This window comes from Heloderma suspectum, chromosome 1 (genome assembly GCF_057233095.1).
Source record: "Heloderma suspectum isolate Gila_16-S chromosome 1, 16-S_ref, whole genome shotgun sequence".
NCBI lineage: Eukaryota > Metazoa > Chordata > Lepidosauria > Squamata > Helodermatidae > Heloderma > Heloderma suspectum.
Window position 1 is genome coordinate 325628211 of NC_139458.1, and position 24480 is coordinate 325652690.

At 42.7% G+C, this 24480-nt stretch overlaps 1 protein-coding gene across 1 annotated transcript in view; it reads right to left on the reverse strand.

Annotated features, from left to right (window-relative positions):
* Window positions 1-4974: 4974 nt before the first annotated feature.
* FRK (fyn related Src family tyrosine kinase) overlaps window positions 4975-24480 on the reverse strand; it is a 60908-nt gene continuing 41402 nt past the window's right edge. Inside the window, exons 5-8 of the mRNA XM_084827349.1 lie at window positions 15025-15183; window positions 11405-11586; window positions 7023-7188; window positions 4975-6263 (exon numbers count right to left, since the gene is read on the reverse strand). Of these exons, the coding sequence (XP_084683475.1) occupies window positions 6049-6263; window positions 7023-7188; window positions 11405-11586; window positions 15025-15183 (722 nt within the window). The 3' untranslated portion in view covers window positions 4975-6048. The remainder of the gene's footprint in view (window positions 6264-7022; window positions 7189-11404; window positions 11587-15024; window positions 15184-24480) is intronic.

Below are 24480 nucleotides of genomic sequence, written 5' to 3' on the forward strand. Positions count from 1 at the left end.
TATAGGCTGGTGAATGACACTTATCAGGGTTGGTCTGTTGAATCCATTTATCTTCTTTCAAACCAATAGAAAAAAATGTTTACATGACAATCAGCCCCATTGATCTGAAAGGATGCAGGGCCACCCATCTTTTTGTGGTTTGGGCACAATCAAGCAAAATAGTGTTACAGTCATCACGTTTAGATCAATGGAACAGAAATTAATCACAACAAAGTCCCACTCCATTGTTTTCAATGGGATTTAGTCATGAGCAACTTTTGCTGGATTGCACCCACAGCAAAAATTCTGGTTGGATCCAGAATCTGGCTCCCACAGATATAAGGGAACCAGATTCCATCTGCAAGAGGCTTCTGATCTAGTGGAAGAATCCTGCCAGTGGAATGGAGGTGGCAGTCTTCATCAATATCCCCCTCCCCCTGTAGTCGCCTATGTGTCCCCCACTCCTCCAAAAAGTCGGGTCTGGAGGGTTGAGGGACCGTCAGGAACAGTGAGGGAGGTTTTGCTGGAGGCCGCAGAGGAAGTGGGACTCAGCAAAGATAACCTTTCTACTAGCAAGAGCATGCTGAGTTGAACTCTGCTCAGGGAATGTTCCCACCAGTGGAAAAGAAACTGGATCCAACTCTTTGTGCTTAGTTTTTCTGCAATTCCAGTTCCAGTGCAATGCTAAGAAAATAGTATTGGTTTTGATTCCCAGTTCACAAATTCTGAATCTCCACTTCTAGGTCTCCTTTGTGAGGCAGGTTCTAGTGCTCCGTGTACTTGATCCTGTGCTTCAAGTATTGACCTTTACTGTCCTGACAAAAAATTGTCACCCTTAGATGTACTGTACTGTAAGATAAGATGTACTGATGTACTTACTGTAAGAGTAAGATGTACTGATGACTAGGCTTCATCAGTACATCTTTCTTTTCTTTTTGCTACAAGATCCTTTGGGGTAGAAAGGACATAGAACATCTAAAGTAAAATGCTCTTTTTAAAACTGAACTTTCGATATCTGCACAGTAACTGAATGAAAGGTGCCATGGGGATATACATTTTGGCCCTAACTGGGATTCTACGAATGGAAAGGGGATGAGACAGAGATCCAGTGGAGGATTCTGCCGGGGGGGGGGGGCAGGGAGATGATGACAATTATGTTTGTTAGTTACATTTATATCCCACCTTTTCCTCGAAGGAGCCCAAGGCAGCATACATGATCCTCCTCGTCTTCATTTTATCCTCACAACAACCCTGTGAGGTAGGTTAAGCTGAGAATCATTGACTGGGCCAAAGTTACCTAGTGAACTTCAGGGCCAAGGGGCTTGAACCCTGTCTCCCCAATCCAACACTCTAACAACTACACCACCCTTGCTCTCAGATTTGGCAGATTCCCCCCTCCCTTAGAGCCCCCCATTCCCCCATCCCTCTGGAGCAGATTTGCAGGGGTTGACAGTGGGGCCCCTGCAGGTGTGTGAACCTCATCAGGTCTCCAATGATGCCAGCCCTGACTAAAACTGTGCTGAAAATACAGCCTTGGAAAAGTGGGGCAGTACTTTTGGTGAAGTTTTCAGGGGCAGAAGAAATTCTTAAAATGTTTGGTGCCAGGAAAATACCTTGACAAGTGATGGCTATTGGCAGAGAGTGGCTTTTGTCTTTAAGAAATTGTCCCACTCTTGATTGAACTCAGCTGCCATGTTTTCCCACAATGCCTCTGGAATGCTGCTATGTAGCATCATTTCAGAGGCATTGTGGGTTTTAAAATGGCTGCCTCCACTGTACTGGACTGAGATGAAGAAAATGTTGATTCTCTTATCTCAAACTTTAATGTTCCTTGATAAAATACTTACATTTTAATTTAGTTAGGGAGACTTGATTTAGGGGATAACCTGACATACTGTGTTGGGTTGACTGCATTTTTCTCTGCTTAACTGAGCTGCAGCAGAAAACTTTTATTAAGAATTACTTATTGCCAATATAGGTTTGAATGTATTAGGTTATAAGGAGATTGTGCTTTTTTCCTAACAATTTCTGTTATTGTGCTACTTTGAATACTAAGGGGCTTTAGGCTTTATACATATAGTTCATTGTAATGGCTGTTAAATATATGAAATGTTTAAATATAAAATGTTAAATATGTATGCAATGTGCGTGTTATGGTTAGATGCTGTGGTATCTGTTTAATACAGTTTATTACATTGGGTGTTGTCTTTTTGGGGTGTGTAATTTTGTATTGTTTCATTTCTCTTGATAAAACTTTCCTTGAAATGCTTTGGGAACTCAACCAACTTGTAGAGCTATCTTTTTGGTTCTTGAATTTTCTATGCTTGCAACTGAGACATTCTCTGGCCCTATTCAGGCATTCTGATTCTGCGTATGTTAAACACATGAGAAGGAGCACGCCAACCCTGCGTCCTTCCTTGAATGTTTCCATCACCCTGTACTCATGGAAGGTGGTGTTCTGAGGTGGAGAGCCTCCTGTATCTGAGGAAGCTCTCCATGTAATTAGGAAAGCTGGAAAGTCTGTGTTCTCAGTCACAAGACCCTCCATAGACACAGGAAGCGCTCCTCTTAAGATAGTTGCCCTCCAAAAGTAGAGGGCACTGAATGAAACAAGGGAGGGGATGGGGCTAATGTGCTCCCCCTCCCCATACCTTTACTTTAGCCTGGGCATTTTCAAAATCCGTTCCACTGCTCCTCGTCCTATATTGCTTATTAGCTCTATTGCAGGTTTTCAGCCCAGGGATCTTTGTGCCCTGGATCAGGCTTGGGGTTGTATCCAAAAGTGTCTATCTGCCAGGGTAATGGATGCTGCTGCAGAATAGAGCTCCACCCCTGCAGCTGCCCCCCAATCTGCCCCACAGAGTTGGGAGACTCTCCAGAGCATATTTGCAGGTGGGAGAAGAGGAAGAGAATTCTCATAGAACCATAGAATAGTAGTGTTGGAAGGGGCCTTCAAGAGCATCGAGTCCAACCCCCTGCTCAATGCAGGAATCCAAGTCACACCATCCCTGACAAGTGGCTGTCCAGCCTCGTCTTGAATGCCTCCAGTGTGGGAGATCCCACTACCTCCCTAGGTAATTGGTTCCATTGTCGTATCGCTCTAACAGTCAGGAACTTTCTCCTGATGTTCAGCCGGAATCTGGCTTCCTGTACCTTGAGCCCATTATTCCGTGTCCTGCACTCTGGAATGATCGAGAAGAGATCCTGGCCTTCCTCTCTGTGACAACCTTTCAAGTACTTGAAGAGCGCTATCATATCTCCCCTCAGTCTTCTCAAGGCTAAACATGCCCAGTTCTTTCAGTCTCTCCTCACAGTGCTTTCTTTCCTGTCCCATGATTATCTTCATTGCCCTCCTCTGAACCCTCTCCAGTTTGTCTGCATTCTTCTTAAAGTATGGTGCCCAGAACTGGACACAGTACTCCAGATGAGGCCTAACCAGTGCTGAGTAGAGGGGAACTAGTACTTCATGTGATTTGAAAGCTATACTATTAATGCAGCCCAAAAGAGCATTTGCCTTTTTTGCACCCACATCACACTGTTTGTTCATATTCAGCTTGTGATCAACAACAATTCCAAGATCCTTCTTGCTTTTGTAGTATTGCTGAGCCAAGTATCCCCCATGTTGTAACTGTGCATTTGGTTTCTTTTTCCTAGGTGCAGAACTTGGCATTTATCCCTATTAAATTTCATTCTGTTGTTTTCTGCCCAGCGCTCTAGCCTATCAAGATCACTTTGAATTTTGTTTCTGTCTTCCAGGGTATTACCTATCCTGACCAATTTTATGTCATCTGCAAATCTGATAAGCATTCCCTGCACCTCCTCATCCAAGTCATTAATAAAAATGAAGAATTCTCATTGCACAAGCAACCATCACCTCCACAATGTGGGATGGAACCCCAGGAACCATGTCGAACCCATTCTGCAGGCATGTTTCTCATCGCTCCAGGTTTATGCACACAGAAGCAAGAATGTCCTTGGCTAAATAGTAGTATATAATATCTAAATATGAATATAAGCTTTTAAAATGTAGAGATTAAACAATGGTGTTTATATTGCTTTCTCCATTCCTAAATAAATTAGAACAAAGGAATTTGCCATTATCAAAGTCATTACAGAATTTAGGACAGATCCAAGTTCCTCCTCCAAACTTAAGAGTATGACTGAGATACATTTCAACTGGGTGAATGATGTGGTGAACTTTTGTTGTAATTCCTTTTTTCTTTCTCTCACCTTTCCACAACTCCCAGCAAAAAAAACTTGTATGCTTGGAAATGATCTGTTATGCAATATAATCTATTAGATTAAAACCAAGCTGCACATTGAAATGGGGGCGGGGAGAGAGAGAATGTAGTATAGCCATCCTGGGACTGCACCACTTCATAACTCGGATGAGTATCAGATGTTTGAACTGTCCTCCTTGTAAAAACAGTCCCTGCATATAAATAAATGAGTGTGTCAGTGCTATGTGCAAGTGGTCTATAAATAAATCTAATAATGAATAGGCAAAAAGTCTAACCAAACAGCAGCTATAGCAGGACAAAACAGGTGTCATGGAGAATATCAGTATTTTATACTCCTCCCCCCCATGTACAACCTAACTACTTTAAAGAGCCACTTCATAAACCAGGAGACTGAGATGACTGGCCAAAATGCAGGCAAAGCTGGTGCAGAGAGTAGCCGCTCTGTTGGATTGCTGTAGTCAATAGCAACTCCACATAGGGATAAAACACATTCCATTTTCAGACAAATTAAAGCAGAAATCCATATCTGAGGAATCGATGGGTAGAGTTGTACTTCATTTGTAGTGTTGCAAATCACTGCTCAAAAGGAACACAAAATAGAACCCCTCTCATGTCCTTCTAACATGAAGAGAGGTTGTACTGCAGGGGTACATGGCAGGGCCACATCTACAGTTTTATAATATGTGAATAGCAAAAACAAATGTTTGTTACCCTTTGCATTATCAGCTTTAGCTCATCATCTGAACACAATACAGACCCTCTTTTAAGAATCACTTTATTTCTACAGAATGCGAATATTTTTTTCAACATGTACCATCATTTTTCTCTGAAGCAAATATCCATCCACTCCATGTATAACAAAGACCTTTAGTGCAGTGTTGCCAAAATTGTAGCCACGGGGTATTTAGAGAAAGAACAGGAAAGAAAAAATATTTTTGCACAGGTCCTGCTGTGCACAACAGCAATCAAATTCCTCCATAATAACCAACTGATGGGATTTAGCAGATAAGCAGTGGAATCTGGAGAGTAACAAATAACCCAGTCCTATATATAAAAAGTGCAGTGTTGCAATGCCTATTGTGCAGCATCGATCTGTTTATGATTTGTGTTCTTTGCCATCTCCTGTTTAAATAATAAATAGAAGAGTAACATCATCGTACAGCAAAAAGATAAAAATTCTGCCGGTTTCAGTTTGCTTAATCTTACAAGACAAACTACTGCCATCAAGATCTTGGTGTATTGTCACATATTTTGATAAGCATGCATTCCTTAAGATTCATCACTATTTTAACCTCCTCATTTGTCTGTTTTGAGGTTAAATTGATCTTACAATTACTTGGGTGAAAACTGCAGAGAAGTCACAGTCCTAGACAGATGTAGCTGGTGGCAACCTAAGAAACATATTGCTCTCATAGACAAGAGTCTGCTTCAAACAAGGGCCATAACTCAGGGGTAGAGCACCTGCTTTGCCTGTAGAAGGTCCCAGATTCAATCCCAGGTATCCCAAGGTAGGGCTAGAAAAGAATCCAACCTGAAATCCTGGAGTGCCAGTCAGTGTTGACAATACTGGGTTAGATGGAGCAATGGTCTGTCTGACTCAGTACAGGGCAGCTTCCAATGTTCCTAATGCATGAAGTGGACTGAAGATGTTGGACTTATATACACAGATGAGTCGTGTGTGTGTGTGTGTGTGAGAGAGAGAGAGAGAGAGAGAATATATATTTTACTGGGTGACACTTAAAGATAAAGGAACATATTTGTTAAAGGGATAGTGTTTTGGGGGGGAGGGTCATTTTCAGTGAAATTAACAGTAGGAAAATGTTGTTGTTCATTGTATGAAAGTGTTTGCATCTGCATAGGATGCAGAATCCATGTCATAATAATCTTCCAGACTCCAATGCAATGTTTCAAAGGTTGGTCGATCTTTGGGTTCAACATTCCAGCATTGTAGCATGATGTTATACAGCTCTTGAGGACAGTTAGCTGGTTGGGGGATTCTATATCCTTGATCCAGTTTCTGGAGTACTTGAAAGCCCATCAAACCTGTAATATAGTTTTAAAAGTCTGACAATGAAGCACTTGCAAAGTGATAATCCATACTTTAAATAAATAAGTAAGTAAGTAAGTAGTGATTCTACAAACATCATCCTTCAGTGATGTATTCTCTTGTAGAAGCTTCCACTTCATTCTTTCTAATATATTTGTGTTGACAGGGAATCAACTTCTTGAACTCTCTTACTGCCTTTCTAGTAGAGAATATTATTAGCCTAGGAGTATGGCTAATTGGCTAAGAAACAGCAGAAAAACTGAAATGGATCCAGCTAAGCAATTATGGAAGACTGGAGTCAATTGGCTTTAGAGGCTTCTCAACTCAATAGGCTTCTATAAAGGCCAGCCCAAGACATTTTGCTATGTGAAGCGAAAGACAGGATGCCCACCCACCATCCATTCCACGTAAGTTGCCAGCTAGACTGGCAGCTGACCCTTCAAACACCAAGAGACAAGACAGGGTTCTCCACTGTACCTGATGGCAAATTTAGGGGACCCATGTAGCACAGACAGCTCTGTCTTCCAATACCTCATTGCCACTCCCCACCCCTCAGTATCTGCTGCCTGAGGTGGCCATCTCATTCACTTGCTGTGCATTACGTACCAAGCCACAAAATGTGGGTCATACAAAAGTGTTTATTCCACACACTGAATTTCAAATTGTTACCAGACCTTCCAACCAGCTGAAAAAAAGACTAGCAAGGCCCATCAAAGAAATGTATTGAAGATATTATTTTCAATCAAAGTACTCACCTGCATAAGGCATCTTTCCATATGTGATTATTTCAAAAAGGAGTATTCCAAATGACCAGACATCAGATTTAATGCTAAACTTATTCGAGCGGATGGCTTCGGGAGCTGTCCACTTCACAGGTAGCTTTGTTTCATGTTTGGCTTCATATACATTTTCATTTTCTAGCTATTGCATACAAAAAAAACCAAAAAAAACCCAATGTCATAATATAAGGCCTGAATTTATAGAATTGCATTCCTTCAAGAGCTGCCTATCTATCAGGTAGATTTGGGGGAAGGGGAATGTGCAGTGTCATATCTATGATAGTTTTTTAGCTTAAGCATAAATTATCTTACTTAACTGTCTTAGGCCACATTCCTATCTAGATGTCCATCAGTATCCGAACTCAGAGGCTGGTGGGCATCCTATGCACAGTTGTCATCTCTGCGCTTCTCCTGCTCTGCATTTTTGCTAAATGGGCGTTTTTACCCATCTAGCTAGGGCTCTGTGGAGCAGGAGGGAAGAAGGTGGGGGGAAGGCTGGGGAGAGCTCGGATCCCCACTTCCCCAGTCCTCTCCCCTCCCCACCCACAGAATTGCCCTCTTTCTGTCCTCTCCAAGGTCACCTTTATGAGCTTGGAGAGGCAGCTGGCGCGGTTCTCTCCATGCCGGCTACAAGGGGGAGGGGAGCTCGGACTCCTGGTCCAAGGTCGGAGCACTGTCTCCAACCTCAGATCCAGCAATCTGAACTATCCTGTGCCCCCCCAGACCCTGTCTAGGGGCCACAGGATTGCTTTCCCTGTTAGAATTTGAAATGCATTTTAAAACATTTTTCAACTTCCTAATTAAAAGACTATATCTTCCCCTTGGTTGCATCGTGACTTCTAAGAATTAGCCCTAAAGCACTATTACTCAAAGAACTAGTGCTTTTGCTCATACTAAAGTTGTGCTATATTCCTACTGCCGCATAAGGAAAGCAGTAGCATGACCTCAGAAAAGGAAAATCAGGAAAGGGGTTGGAAAGAGAAGCACTCAAAATGGCACAAGAATGTCAGGGAGGGACTTCTAATGTTTGTCACTCCGATGTCTCAGACAACCGAAGCTATCATCAAAGCAAAACATTTGATGGATGTACTCACTGAGGCAAAAACTGCATTATAGCACAATAGGCCCAATATCACCTTTGATAATAAGGTATGTGAGGATGGTAATAGGTAGTAATACAAGGCGGTAATAAAGAAGTTTTGGGACATATTTGCAATATATTCTTAAGGAGACTATGACTTGGATTAGGAGTGTTATTCCGTGTGCTGTGGATACAGTTAGTGAGCGAGAGGCGGCTTGTGGCAAACCAGTTCTGTGGGATCGGTTCCAGCTTCTTCCTTCTGATGAAGTGGACAAGGTGCTTTCATCTGTAAAGCCGACCACCTTCTTACTTCATCCTTGCCTATCTTGGCTCATTATGAGCTGTGGAGAGAGGCTGGGTGAGGGGATCAGGGTGGTGGTGAACGCCCCCCTTGAGGGGGGCCCCCATTTCAGTCGGGCTTCAGGCTTGGGCATGGGACAGAAACGGCCTTGGTCGCCTTGGTCGATGATATGAGGAGGCCTCTGGATAGGGGTGAATGCTCCTTCCTTGTTCTCCTTGACCTCTCAGCAGCTTTTGATACCGTTGACCATGGTATCCTCCTGGACTGCCTGGAGGGGTTGGGCATTGGCGACACCGTATTGTGGTGGTTCCGGTCCTTCCTCTCCGGCAGGTACCAGAGGGTAGCACTGGGAGAGGTGGTGTCAGACCCGTGGTCACTCACTTGTGGGGTGCCACAGGGTTCCATCCTCTCCCCGATGCTATTTAACATCTATGTGAAGCCGCTGGGGGCTATCATCAGGAGGTTTGGGGTGTGGTGTCATCAATATGCGGATGACAGGCAGCTCTACCTCTTGTTCAAATCTTTACCAAGGTTGGCCTTAGAATCCCTGTCCAAATGTCTGGAGATGGTGAGTGGCTGGATGGGGAGGAATAAGCTGAAGCTGAACCCTGACAAGACCAAGGTACTTTTGGTGGGAGACAAGAGGAGGCTGGGGGATGTTGAACTGGTGTCAAGAGGGGTACAGCTACCCTTGAAAGACCAGGTCCGCAGCCTGGGGGTCATTTTGGAGTCCCAGCTCTCCATGGAGGCTCAGGTGGCAGCTGTGAGCCGGACAGCGCTGTATCAACTCCATCTGATAACGACAGCTGCGCCCCTACCTTCCCGACCATCTGCTCCCATCGGTAGTACATGCCCTGGTCTCCTCTCGTTTAGACTACTGTAATGCGCTCTACGTGTGGTTACCCTTGAAGGTGGTTCGGAAGCTGCAGCTGGTAAAGAACACCACAGCTCGCCTGATTAAAGGCAGCTGCCAGCGAGATCACATCACTCCAGTGCTGAAGGAGTTGCACTGGTTACCAGTTGTTTTCCAGGCCAAATTCAAGGTGTTGGTTTTGACCTTTAAAACCCTATATGGTTCCGGCCCAGCCTATCTTAAGAAGCGCATCCAGCAACACCAGACAGGCCGCTTAACAAGATCAGCCTCGGATGGCCTTCTCTCTGTCCCATCAGCCAGGACAGCTAGACTGGTGGGGATGAGGGAGAGGGCCTTTTCTGTGGTGGCCCCCACTCTGTGGAACTCCCTCCCTAGGGAACTCTGCCATGCCCCCTCTTTAATGATCTTCCGTCGTGCATTAAAAACGCGGTTGTTCAGGCAGGCATTTGGGGTGGGTTAGGGAATTTTAGAAAATGTTTTTATTGTAGAATTTCATTGTTTTAAACTGTTTTATTATATGCTTTGTACATCGCCCAGAGTGGCTGGGTGACTAGCCAGATGGGCAATTAATAAATTTAATAAAATAAAATAAATTGGATCCTAAGTTAACTTAATTTTAGGAAGTTCACAGAGGGAAGTTTCCCATCCCTTCCTCTCCACTTCAGCCACCTGCTACCCACCCCCTCCTCAAAGGCTCTGGAAGGTTGGCCCCTCTCAAAAATGTGGGATGTGGTATACATGAATGTTGGGAGAAGGAGAAGATGGTTAATTCTCCTTACACAAACTTTCTTTACAGCAGAATCCTATACATATCTACTCATATGTAAGTCCTGTTGAGTTCAGTGGCTCACTCCCATTTAAGTGGGTATAAGATCCAAGTCACAAGCTTTTTTACTATTTTTACAAAGCTGTTGCCTGCTTTTTGAGAAGGGAGGTGGATAATGCAGGTTATAAACCTAATACCAACATATTGAAATTGCTTGTTCATTGTAAACCTTTAAATCAATGGGATTTTAGAGATGTTCTTTGACAATCAGTGCCAGGCAGATAGAAGTTCTGTTCATTCATCCCTAAGCCTTGTTTTGCCAAGTGTACATGCAATATTGAAATGCCTATGATTAATTGCGGCCTATCACTGTGCATCCTGAATTTGGAAATGACAGCAGTGCAAGCCTCCTGTTGGCACCAGAGGCACAGGACTCATGTCTGGCCTTCAGTAAGAAGACAAAGTGACAGCAAGAGCTAATGCATTCAGGAACCTTTGTTTTGTGATTAATTGCTCATACCAAAGGGCCATTGACTTTGATAATCATCAGTTAAACAGTTCCAGGGCTAAAAAATGCAGACTCCCAGAGATTTAAATTAATATATTGGTTCAAAGTGGTACCAATTAATTTAGGCAGAGTAAGCTGACAGATACTGGATAATAAATGGAGAATTATTTACTTGTAATTGAGGTTTGCTGAGGTTAGTCTGCTTCCTCCATAAGACTCATTTCCTCAGATTTTTATTGCACCTACCTCTAATCCTTGGGGCTACTGTATGATGTGCATAAGTTTTTAAATGACACCTGTAGATGCTGGTGCAAAATTCATATAGTTATTTTATTTCCTTAATTTTACAGACCAATTTTGAAACAAATCTATTAACTTTCTAAAATTTTGAGTTTGCAACATAGAATATATGTTCATCCCTGGATAAAAATAAAAGTTCCATACTGCTTTACAGAATATACAGCTCTCCTTCAATACTCCTTGATTCTTTCAATACACTTTGTTGAAGCCATGCCTCCAGCGACAGCCAGCAAGCAGCCCCTGGAAACATCACAACCAAGGTTAACGGTGATGGGCAGCCACTGCTGTTTGTTCCCAGAATTAGGTAACAAGAGGTATATTGCCTCTAAATATGGGCATTGAATATGAGTACTGCCTCTGAATATTCTCAGGTACTGTGCCTAGTAGACTTCACTACACCCAAGGGCATGAATTTCCATAACTTAACTCTGTATATCCTTGCATGACGATTATGGATCCCAAACATATTCTTAATATATCTAAATATCTTAAGACAATAATTTTGAGAAATATACTACTCCAGACTACCTTAAAAACCCGTGCAAGTCCAAAATCTGCCACTTTGTAAACGTTGTGTTCACCAACAAGGACATTTCTGGCTGCCAAATCACGATGGATGTAGTTCTGAGACTCAAGATAAGCCATTCCTGAGGCAACTTGAGCTGCCATGTCCACCTGTTGGGGCAAGTGGATCCTCAAACCACCATCATCTGTAAAGAACAAACATAACTTGTAGAAATGGGGGTGGCTGGGGGAGAGAGACTCTCCTAGCCTTGAGAGAGCTCATTGATAAAGATGGCAGTGTGATTTCAGAAAACCAAGTCAAGGATTAAAATCACAAACTAAAAGATTAGTACTGATTAAACAACTGATAAACAGCAGCCAATATAGGATGGTCACTTGCAGACCCATAGTTTCCCTAAATGACAAACATCCAACCTGTCATATTTGCAATTGTTTACACTCTGTTTTGAACTGTTACATTTATTGCTGTTATTCATTTACTATGCAAGCTGCACCCAGCACAATCTGGTGGAAACAGGGACACAAATAAAGAATGACTAATTATGATAATCAGTCTGGACCTATTTTAACAAGCGATGCTAAATCTGGTTCTGTATTTTCTGTATCTGTCGGTAAAATTTAAAAAGTTACATTAACTAGAATGCCCATTTGAAGAATGCCTCTTTCATACTTTCTGTCTGGCTTTACAAGTGACAGATCTCAAGCCAAAATGGTAAGACTATAACAGCACAATCATATGTCTACTCAGAATTAAGTCTCATTAAGTTCACTGGCATCAGCCCAGGTAACTGTATATAGGATTGTAGCCTAAAACAATCTTAGCATCACTTAGGAATGCTATTAACAATATGCACACTTCCTTGGGACTTGCTTATGAATAAATATGGATAAGATTGGGCTGCACATCGACTGTTAAGGTTTGTATTCCACATGCTCTATGATGTAAGGCAAGAACTCCACCACCGTCTGAAACCTGCATAAGACCACCTTGACACCTATTATCTAATTCAGAGTATTTGTTCTAATATTTTGTTATTAGAACAACCTGCAACTTTACATCTACTACTATATCTTTTCTATGGCAATTTGTTTCACCCAGAAATGCAAATTATTATTTGTTAAGCAAAAAAATATGATGGAGTTTGATCCATTATACCCAGCGGAGGTAACTCCTGGAAGGATGATAAACCTCCATGGGCCACCGCCATCCAAAATACTTGTTCCTCCTCTGCTTTCTCATGAATAATTTCTTCATAACCACAAAATAAGGGTGTTTGGGGGGTGCCCAGACTATAAAGCACATGAGTAAATTCATGTATTTCATAGCATTGCTAATGCGATTTCATGGGCTTTTCTGTGGGGTTGCAGGATGTGTGTGCACTGCTGTGACATTCATTGTCTACAAACATGAATGTTAAATTTCCCTCGAACCCATATACCAGCATGACTTTCTAGCAGCTTCACTATATTATTTCACTTTTGTTTTTAAACGGATTCACATGTGAAAACATAAATGAAAAGTGTATTTAATTCTGATTTTTTCTGTTTGGAGATTCTCAAGCTGCCCTCAATAAAGATGGGGCTAGCTTTGAATGAGGGTGTTGGAATGCAAATGTCCCCCTTCAAAAATAGGCTGGCCAGATTTCCTATTTTTGTCCTGGACAAGTCCACTATTTAAAATTCTGTCTGGGGTTCTGTTAAAGATGGATAGATCAGTCTATTTCTGCTCCATGTCAGTTTTCCATGTATTTATTCATAAGTCCTTTCCATCCTGTTTCCCCATCAATCTGCAAATTATTTTTTAACCACGTGAAAATTTGCATTAATGCATTTTACACTAAAATACACCTTTTTAAGAGCACAATCCTATGGCCCCTAGTCGGCGGCTAGATGGCCATAGGATAGGTTGGTTCCCAGGAACCAACCTCGGAGCCTGCACTCCAAGGTCGGTTTCCTGAAAAGCGACCTCCACCCACTCCTGTGCTGCCTCGAGGCAGTGCAGATCAGCCCCGCACTCCGCACTCCTAAGATGAGCGTGGAGCAGCGAAAATGGGGCATTCCTGGGGGCGGGGCGGGCGGATGTGCCTTTCTGACACTTCCTATGTGTCATCTGGCATCCCCCCCCACACACACACTCCAACTTCCCATGGCTAGACAGCTGAAATCGGCTGTCTAGCCATGAATGTAGGGCGGCTGAAGCATGGAGGGGAAGATCCCCTCTGTGCTGCTCCTACCCTGCATTGGATAGGCGGTCGCCTCTGAGTTTGGAGGAGGTTGCCTATCCCGATAGGATTGCACCCTAAATGTATTTTATCCTAAAGTGTGGATTTTGATTTTCAATATTTATAATTAATCTAGTTCAGATCTGTGGAAACTGTGGCCTTCCAAATGTTTATGAACTACTACTCTCATCATTCCTCACCATTGGCCAGTCTGGCTGGGGCTGATGGGAAGTGGAGTCCAACAACATTTGGAGATCCACAGATTCCCCAGCTCTCATCTAGTGTCAATCCTACACACACTTCCCTGGGAGTAAATCTCACTGAACTCAGTGGGACTTACTTCTGAGAAGACATGCATAGGACTATGCTGACACCTACTCCTAAACATCCTTACTCATAGACATTTTGTTTTCATTTTCATTTTTTTGCTAGCACAAATACTCTTCTGTAATTTGCAAGGCCATCTCTCATGCCTGTTTTATGAAGACAATGCACACCTCTGATAAAACAGATGAGAAAGTAACTCCTTCATATGTAAAATAAGAGCGGCCAAGGCAAGGCCTCCCTAAGGGCTAACCCTATACTTTGGAGGTGCTTCTTCCTAATCTTACATTTGTAGTGGCTGGTTATGCTTACTCAGTGGTAAGGTAAGGGCACACAGTACTATAGTGATTCTCGCAGGACTGTTTAACAAACCTCCAAGCCATACCATTCACAAGGACGTACCAGTGAAAGACCTTTGTACATAGCACAAAGAAAGGGCTTCACTGACATCACCTCTTTTCATGTATTGACTGCTTGATGTGATGACAGGGACATTTTCAAGTGTTAATAGAGTTAACATGTGAGCAATCATGTGAGAACTGGACATAGGCCAAGAAGACCTGGGTTCAAATCCCTGCTTAGCCAGGAAACTTACTGGATGACCTTGGGCCAGCCAGAAGCTCTCAACCTAGACTACCACACAGGGTTATTGCTATGACAGAATGGAGGAAGGAAGGAAGACAAAAATATAGACAGGATATAAAATGCAAATACCAAATTGGCCATTGGTTTTCCCACAGATCCTTTCCTGTTAATTATTTTAAATCTGCTGCACATTAATCAGTCAATCAATACTGCTTAAACCTCTATGCACTTTACAGACCTTCTGTGATAGAATATCCACGTACTGTAAAAGACAGGGCAAGCAAAACATTGCATCCTCTTCACAATGCATTTATACATTCTTAGTGCAGGTTCCATACATAAGAAATAAGGATAGCTCTTGCTATCTACAGTTGATGACTGTAGGTTGTTGTCTTCCTCATCAATCACTCAATACAGCTTTCATAACCAATCAGAGTTTATTGAGCTGCTCATCTGCACACAACATTCCCAAATGAAATGTTTCCTACTAACTTTGGAGGTATTCTAGCAGACTCCCATGTCTCATCAGTTCTGTAATAATATAAATTGGATCCTCTAAAGTGCAAACAGCATACAGCTGTATAAGCTTCGGGTGTCTCAGATTCTTCATTATCTGTGCTTCCCTCAGGAAGTCCTTTGGATCCATTGACCCTGAAATGAGAACAGTAACAAAAGAAAATTAGCCCATGTTATTAAGGGACATTCTTGTCTGCCCCACAGTCTTGTGGAAATGACTAGAGAGAGAGGCTTTCTTTCTCTTTGTAAACTAGTATGAACATTAATTCACAAACCCTCTAAAGTTATTCACGTAAGGAATTCATGGAAGTGAAATGGCAAAGGAGAACACAGGTAGAATATTACTACTTTTCTCAAGTTTAATAATAAAAAAATAACGATAGTAACTGTAGTTCCATTTTTCTCCCCAACATAAAGGCTGTTGGTCATTTTATGACTAACGCTGTAGTTGTGAAGTTTTATTGGTTTCCCTACTGCTCCTGGATACTAGAAATGGAACCAGGATTAGAAACAGTGCAGTAATTTTCAACATCTTAGTTGTCTGCATCAGTCCCTTTAGCTACAGACCCAAGCAATAAAGATTTGCTTCTTCATCACCTCCAAGCTACATTGCTGCAGCTCATTATGCCTTGGAATAGAACACATTTATGGCTTAGAATTTTATTGCAGTCTTCCCAGCCAAGGAGTGAGAGACAATGTTCTGCTGCACCTCTCATGCAGTAAGCTTGCCAAATGCCTGGAGAAAGTCAGACTTCACAAAACCTTACAAAAGGTAGTCCAGGTATATCGAGAGTCACTGGAAAATACATGGAAATATGTCTTCAATGGACAAAAACGGCTGCAAATTAGAAAAAGATTTTCAATATTTTCTTTGTGAGCTATGGTTGACCCTGCCATGCAGTCAGTGTCAACAATACTGGGCTAGATGGACCAATGGTCGGACTCAGTATAAGGCCATGTCCTACGTTCCTGTATAAGTGTCACCATGATGGGGGTGGCAGGGGAATAGATTAATTTGTTGTTGTTCAGTCATTCAGTCGTGTCCGACTCTTCGTGACCCCATGGACCATAGCACGCCAGGCCTTCCTGTCCTGCGCTCTCTCCCGGAGCGTGCTCAAGTTCATATTCATTGCATCCGTGATGCTATCTAGCCATCTCATCCTCTGCCGTCCCCTTCTCCTTTTGCCTTCAGTCTTTCCCAGCATCAGGGTCTTTTCCAGGGAGTTTTCTCTTCGCATTAGGTGGCCAAAATATTGGAGCTTCAGCTTCAGTATCTGTCCTTCCAATGAGCACTCAGGGTTGATTTCCTTTAGGATGGACTGATTTGACCTCCTTGCAGTCCAGGGGACTCGTAAGAGTCTTCTCCAGCACCACAGTTTGAAAGCATCAATTCTTCGGCGCTCAGCCTTCCTTATAGTCCAGCTCTCACAGCCATACATTACTACTGGGAAAACCATAGCTTTGATTAGACGGACCTTTGTCGGCAAGGTGATGTCTCTGCTTCTTACTATGCTGTCTAGGTTTGCCATAGCTTTCCTCCCAAGGAGCAAGCGTCTTTTAATTTCATGGCTACAGTCACCGTCTGCGGTGATCTTGGAGCCCAAGAAAGTAAAATCTGTCACTGCTTCCATTTCTTCCCCTTCTATATGCCAGGAAGTGATAGGGCCAGATGACATGATCTTCGTTTTTTTAATGTTGAGTTTCAAACCAGCTTTTGCACTCTCCTCTTTCACCCTCAACAAGAGGCTCTTGTCCTATAAATTGTTTATGTGCTAGCAGTGCCCAGGATACAGACGCGTATTATCTTACTATAATTAGGACAGTTTTTACTGGGACACTTTGTCATGTGAAGTCTGAGGGGAGCCACAAACATTAGTAATCATTCTCCCCTGACTGAGGGACATAACCGACTTTACTTTAAATCTGTATCTAGCAGCTATGTCTTTTTTCTCATGTTTATTCTACAGTAAACACAATCCAGGGGCTCAATCCAGATCTTAAAAGGCCCCTACCACCCATTCTAGTGTCCCAGTCTGAACTGGGGGGCCCTGCACCTACTCTTAGGTAAAAATGAAAAAAGAAGAAGACCTAGCTGCTAGATACGGATTGAAAGTAATGTTTGTTTTGGCCCTGAAAGATTGCCAGTGCATGAAGCCATACATGTTCAGTTGTGGCCACTGCCTTTGGCTCTGCAAGTGTGAACAACTTTAATAACATTTTCAAAAACCATAACAAAGATGTTTTTATTCAGGCGTGCCTTTGGCATGTAAGCTGGCCTGTTGCTGAAGTTTTTTTTATTGTTTTGGAGCATTTTATTTCTTTTATTGTTCTGTTTTTAATTGTGCTATTAATTTATTTGTTTTTACTATGATTTTAATTTTTGTTTGAGTCTTAGTCTTATTATTGTCAGCCACCTTGAGTACCATTTTTGTGTGGAAAGGCAGGATACATGTCAAATAAGTAAGTAAGTAAGTAAGTAAATAAATAAATAAATAAATGTTGAGCCTTTCTGTGATACATTAGAGCCAAATTAGACATTACATACAGATGCATGTAACCTTCCTCTGGCAGTCCCTCTTAAAACCAGTGTTACATGGGGGAATGTCACACACATCCATGTCTCCTAGGCTCACTGGTGTTGTTCACGTTGTCTTCAGCTGTGTATTTATTTATAGCTCTTCCCAAATAATCACTAGGTTGTCACTGTGTGATACATTCTAGTCTTGTGAGGCATCTTTTTTTGTCATTCCCCCTTTCTTACAAGTCAGCAAATTAAAGGGCATATGGACAATATTCAGCAGCTACAAAATCCAACAGCAGAACTAGTGCAAGAGTACATAAAATGAAAACTGTAATAACATGATGGGTTTGCTAGTCTTATAAATGCAGCTGACACCATTAAAACAAATCCACCCCTACCCCACCCAACACAGATGTATTAATCAAAGATCCTATAGATGCTTCATGGGACTGCACTGCTTTTATGAAGATTGCTGCCAGTTTAATTAGGAATCTTGTGCCTCTCTCTGTGAGGTTAATTGAAGGCCTTTTAAAGGCTGTAGACTAATAATTTGGATTTTCAGTCCAGCATTTGCAGGATCAAAGATCAGTTTCTAGCCAGACCGGGAGAAAATCGTTTGGAGTAAATGTGGATTTATTTTGTGAAACTCCTTGCATCCTTCAATGTCCCTAGAATTATTGTCCCTACAATATCTTTTATTAAATGGATAAATTGTTTCTTTCCCCACCTCACAATAATATTCTAGTACACTTTAAAAACAGACCAATATTTTGTATGCTACAGGGCATATTTCAGCAAGTCTTTGATAAGTCCAATCAACAACCAACATGAAAATAAAAAATACGATTCATGATTGGTTGTCCATAAAAGGTTCTAAGTGTCTCAAAGACATGTAAAAATAAAATAGTATGAGTTAAATTAAAATTAATAGATCTATTTTGTCCTGGGCAGTTAATAAATTTTATTTAAGTATTTAAAAACATTTTTATATGCCTGTCATGTAAAACATATTCATGCAGTATATGAGATTAAACCCATAATTTAAAAATATAACCATACAATATAAGTAAAACATAACCAGCGGCCATCAGGAAACAAACAGAAAATCAAAATGGCAAACATTCCCCAACCTGGTGCCCTCCAGATGTGTTATATGAGGGCAATGAAGCAAGAGGGGAGACGGCTAGAACGCAGGTGGAGGAAAACTTGTGCTGAGTCTGACCGAACACAGGTAAGAGCCCACTATCGAGCCTACTCTGTGGCGGTGAGGGTGGCAAAGAGGCAGTTCTTTTCCACCAGCATTGCATCTTCTCAGTGTCGTCCGGCGGAGCTTTTCCGAGTGGTTCGCGGCCTGTTACATTCTGGGCCAGGGAGAGAGATGGTGGAACCCTTGGTAGCACGCTGTGACGAGTTTGTGAGGCACTTTGAGGATAAAGTCGCTCAGATTCGTCATGAATTGGACACAACCATTAATGCAGTTCCATTGGTAGAGGCGTTCAGAGCACCGCCTGGTCCAGTTTTATTGGATGAGTTTCAGTTACTGAGGCCTGAGGATGCGGACAAGGTGCTTGGCCAAGTCCGATCGACCACTTGTGTGCTTGACCCTTGCCCTTCATGGCTTATTAAATCAAACAAGGAGGGGTTGTCCGGCTGGGTCCAGGAGGTTGTAAATTCCTCCTTGAGAGAGGGAGTGGTGCCTGCTGCTTTAAAAGAGGCAGTAATTAGACCACTCCTGAAAAAGCCTAACCTGGACCCAGAGGATGTTAACAATTATAGGCCAGTGGCCAACATCCCCTTCCTCGGCAAGGTGCTTGAGCGGGTGGTTGTAGGACAGCTCCAGGCACTCTTGAATGAAACGGATTATCTAGATCCATTTCAATCGGGCTTCAGGCCTGGTTTTGGAACGGAAACTGCCTTGGTCGCCCTGTGGGATGACCTCTGCCGGGAGAGGGACAGGGGGAGTGCGACCCTATTGATTCTCCTGGACCTCTCAGCGGCTTTCGATACCATCGACCATGGTATCCTTCTGGATAGGTTGTCTGGGTTGGGAGTTGGAGGCACTGCACTACAGTGGTTCCGCTCCTACTTGGATGGCCGATTCCAGAAGGTGGTGCTGGGGGATTATTGCTCTGTGCCATGGCAATTGTGCCATGGGGTTCCACAGGGCTCTATTCTATCCCCCATGCTGTTTAACATCTACATGAAACCGCTGGGGGAGGTTATCCGGAGGTGTGGGCTGAGGTGCCATCAATATGCGGATGACACCCAGCTCTACCTCTCTTTCTCATCAAAACCAGGTGAGGCAGTGGCTGTTCTGAACCAGTGCCTGGGCACGGTAATGGACTGGATGAGGGCTAATAAACTGAAACTCAATCCAGACAAGACGGAGGTACTGTTAGTGGGTGGTTTGTCTGCCCAGCTAGGTGATATTCAACCTGTTCTGGAGGGGGTTGCACTCCCCCTAAAGGATCAGGTTCGTAGTTTGGGGGTGCTCTTGGATCCAGAACTGTCACTTGAGGCACAGGTGAACTCAGTGGCACGGAGCACTTTTTATCAGCTTAGGCTGGTATACCAACTACGCCCTTATCTGGACAGAGATAGCCTAGCTACAGTTATCCATGCTCTGATAACTTCTCGTCTGGATTACTGCAATGCGTTATACGTGGGGCTGCCTTTGAAAACGGTCCGGAAACTTCAGCTGGTCCAAAATAGGGCAGCAAGATTGTTAACAGGGACTGGCCTGCGAGCTCATATTACGCCAGTACTTTTCCAGCTGCACTGGCTGCCAGTCCATTTCCGGGCCCGATTCAAAGTGCTGGTGTTAACATTCAAAGCCCTTAACGGCTTGGGGCCAGGTTACCTGAAGGATCGCCTCCTCCCATATGTGCCTGCCCGGACCTTAAGATCATAATCAGCGGCCCTTCTCCGTGAGCCCCTGCCGAAGGAAGTAAGGCGGGTGGCTATTAGGAGGAGGGCTTTTTCTGTTGTGGCACCCCGGCTCTGGAATGAGCTCCCTAGTGAGGTTCGCCTGGCGCCTACATTGTACTCCTTTCGGCGCCAGGTGAAGACCTTTTTATTTTCCCAGGCATTTTAGCTTTCTAAATATTTATCTTTGCTGTTTTAAATCTGTATTTTAAATTCCTGTACTGCTGCTAGGTTTTATTGTGGTTGTATTGTTATATTGTGGTTTTAATGTTCTATATATTTTAAATTGTTTTATTGTGTGTTGTTTGGTTTTAGTTTTTGTGAACCGCCCAGAGAGCTGCTATTGGGCGGTATAGAAATGAAATAAATAAATAAATAAATAAATAAATATACTGCAGGTCCCATTATCCCCAGCCAGCACAGTCACCGGCTGTGATGGTTGGAGATTATGGGTGTTGTAGTCTGACACATCTGGAGGGCTCCAGGTTGGGGAAGGCTGATATTCATGGTTTGAACAAATACATTTGATATGACATTCAAATTCACTATTTATCATATAGTGCCAGGAGAATTTAAGTAAATCTTAACAGCACCCAGGTGATTTTTTTTAAAGGACATTGGCTATGTTCTTTTCATCTTAATAAAACTGGAATTCAATCCCATGGCCACTAGCTTCAGTCAACACCATTAATGTACCCAAAATGTCATGCCAGTAATTTTAGCTCTACAGGCTGATTTAAGAGGATTTCGGACTGAGAGGAACTGGAGCCCAATAATGGAATCTGAGAACACTGGGTGCCTTCATCAGATGGAAAACCATGGTTGCTAAAATGAACATGAGTGGGCACAAGCTCAGGCTTATACATCCTTCTCTCCGCAACTTTTCCCTTCCTCTTCTCATAAGGGGCAGAGATAAGAAGTTTCCTGTCATGATCAGAGGCAAGCCTCAAGCTCAACAAGGCCGGCCCTACATTGGGCAGAATGAGGCAGCTGCCCCAGGGAGCTGATTTAAGGCATTATGAAAGGACAGCAAATTGTTAGTTATTTAATTTATTATTATTGTCTTTTAACTCCCATTTACTGTTTCATCCCAGGCTGCAAAATGTCTTGGGATGACTGTGACAATCAAAAATAAACATCTAATCACACGAACTATCTGCTTAAGCTTCCACCCATTATTCATCGCTATTCCAATGTTTCTCTTGTCTTTTCACATGCTGCCTGGCATCCGTTCAGCTGGCAAAGAAGCAAAGATTGTCCCCATAACAAAATAGCAGGGAAGCCAACACTGCCCTCCCTGCACTCCTATGCATGACAGACAGCAATGTAACAGGTCAGCAGTACCCAGCATGGATATCCAGTAATGGGGAAACCTGCACATGTTACCCTACTGCAGCATACGCAGGTTCATGGCCCTGAAAAAAAAATGGCAATGCCATTCCTCTGTGATGCTCTGAGAATTTACCCCACCACTAGTATGTTTAATAAAAGGTGTGATGTTCAGCTATGACAATGTTCTGCAAGCAGATAAGGAACCTCTGACTTCTGTCCTACACCTCAGGTGACTTCACAATCAGGGATTCACAAGGTGACTGGTAGTCAGTTTCTAGGATTGTTGTTCATAGCCTTGCCACTGGAACACTAGGAAGAAGAATGAGTGAGAAAGAACAGCGCCTTTTCCTTCCCTGGTGGGGAGGGAATGTGGTTATGCCTTGGGCTAAATCCCCTGGGGGACTGGGGCTCAATTAATTGCTGGCATGATGCCCAAAAGTAAGGCACTTCATTGTGGAGACAACATTTGGATTTCGCCAGGGTGAACGTGGGACCTGAACCACATTCCTTATTTCCTGCTACGTTCTCTTTCCCGCAGAATTGCCGGTCAGGCTTTGGATTCTACATGGAGGCTCCTCCCAACTACTGGATTATGGTGATGTTGTCTGATGGCTCCAAGTGAAATGGCAGCCTTTTTCCATCCCTCGGCGGCCCTGAGTTTTCCCCCTGTTAAAAGAGTTTTGTTTGCTGGCTGCCGTTGGCTGGGCTTGGACCGCCAGGGGATTCACACTCCTGTCTTAGGGGAGCCTTGAAGCTTCTGACAGCAGGTGTCTGTTGGTATCTAATTTAACTGCTAGGGCGCAGGTGCTGTCTGATGGGGAGTTGCTGTGGGCTCTCCCTGGCAGCCTGCTTGCATATTGTGTATATAATGGGATGCAGACATGGTAGGGTGAATAATCAGTGCTGTGGCCATCGCCAGGTGTTTATCAGTGCCTTTCCTGCATAGGTAATGTGGGAACATCAACACTACCCTGTCCTGATTAGTAGGTGGAGTTTTAGGGATGCTATGGCTACATTAGTATTTGTTCCTATGGGTATTATGTGTTGATTTTGCTGCTCCATTGCATAATGCTAACGTTAGTCCTGGTAACAGAAGACATTTGGTATTTGAATCCTTGTCTCGTTTAGCCTAATAATAACTATGTGCGGTATATTTTTATTTCACAGACTGGGAAAGTGACTTGTTCAAGCTTCTTGTTCAGTGCATGGCAAAACTATTAGCAAAACCACAAATTGTGCCATATGAAACAACTACATAAACCTGATCAAAAGAACCAAAATGTGCTTTCCCTCCAGGACCTGCAAAGAAATTCCCTAACGCTGAACCAAAGTCACATATGGGACAATGCATGCACGCACACAGTGTTTTTTTTAAATTCCCCCAAGTTTAAAAAGCCACTTACAATACAAGGTAAGGTGAGGAGGGAAAACTACTATTTGGATAAAGAACTGATCTTGTATATAAGATCTTCAAACAGAATGGTTGAAATACACTAGTGGTAATTAATCATAACAATAAATAGCTATGGCTGAAGAAGCATTATCAAGAATATACAAAAGGAAAACTACAGTATGTATTTAAGATGGTATTTTCCATGACCAGGAGATTTATCAGTTTTATTTTCACCATCTACTCCATATAGACAAAAAGCGACTCTGTCGTCTTTAGTTCTTGCTTCTGGAAAATCTTATTGCACCCAAAACAAACTATGATTTGGTAGCAGAAGTTGCTGCCTAATCAAATCCAACATTAAGGCTATGAAGCAAAGGGCTGGATGTGCCTGATCTCATCTGATCTTGGAAGCTAAGCAGGGTCAGCCCTGGTGAGAACTTGGATGGGAGACCGCCTTGGAATCAGACTTCCTGCATTGAGCAGGGGGTTGGACTTGATGGTCTTGTAGGCCCCTTCCAACCCTATGATTCTGTGATCCCTAAGCACAATTTCAATTTACCCATATTAGTCAGTGTTCCCAGCCACACATATTGAAATTAACCTTATTGAAACCCAAATAATAGGTTTAGGTTTTAAGTGCAGTAAACTGTATAGGACAGTTTAGGGCTGTGAAGTATCAAGTTACTTCAGTATGACTAAATTAGCTTAAATCTGCATACTTAATCTAAAATAGTTTGTAGATCTAACTGTAAACTGATGTTGACTGCTGATGTGAAATTATATAAACATTTCCTAATCTGAATTGTGCATTGTATAAATATTGGTCCAATATTGCATCATTAAAAGTTTAGTTAAAATTCAGCACAGAATTCATCTCCTACAGCTTCTTAAGATTACAAGATCCTATTCTTGTATGTAATTACATCAGGTCTTCACCTGGTGGCGAAGCAGTGCATCCTCTTTCCCTTCCTCCATACAGATGATAACGAATGAGCTGAACTTCAACGTTCGAATTCAGTTCTGGACTCTGTGTATCATACCTACAACCCACGTCACCAGAGAATCTACATACTGTCTGACCTGCCATAATTGCTGTGAATTCCATCGGAACACACAGGGTAGAATCTGACTAAAGTCTTACTTAGAAGAGACTTACTTAGAACAGAAATGAATGGGACTTAAATTAGTACTGGTTTACTCTAAGTAGGACTTTAGTTGGATTTTACCCACAGCATTCTATGGCTGTGATCCAGAGATCTAC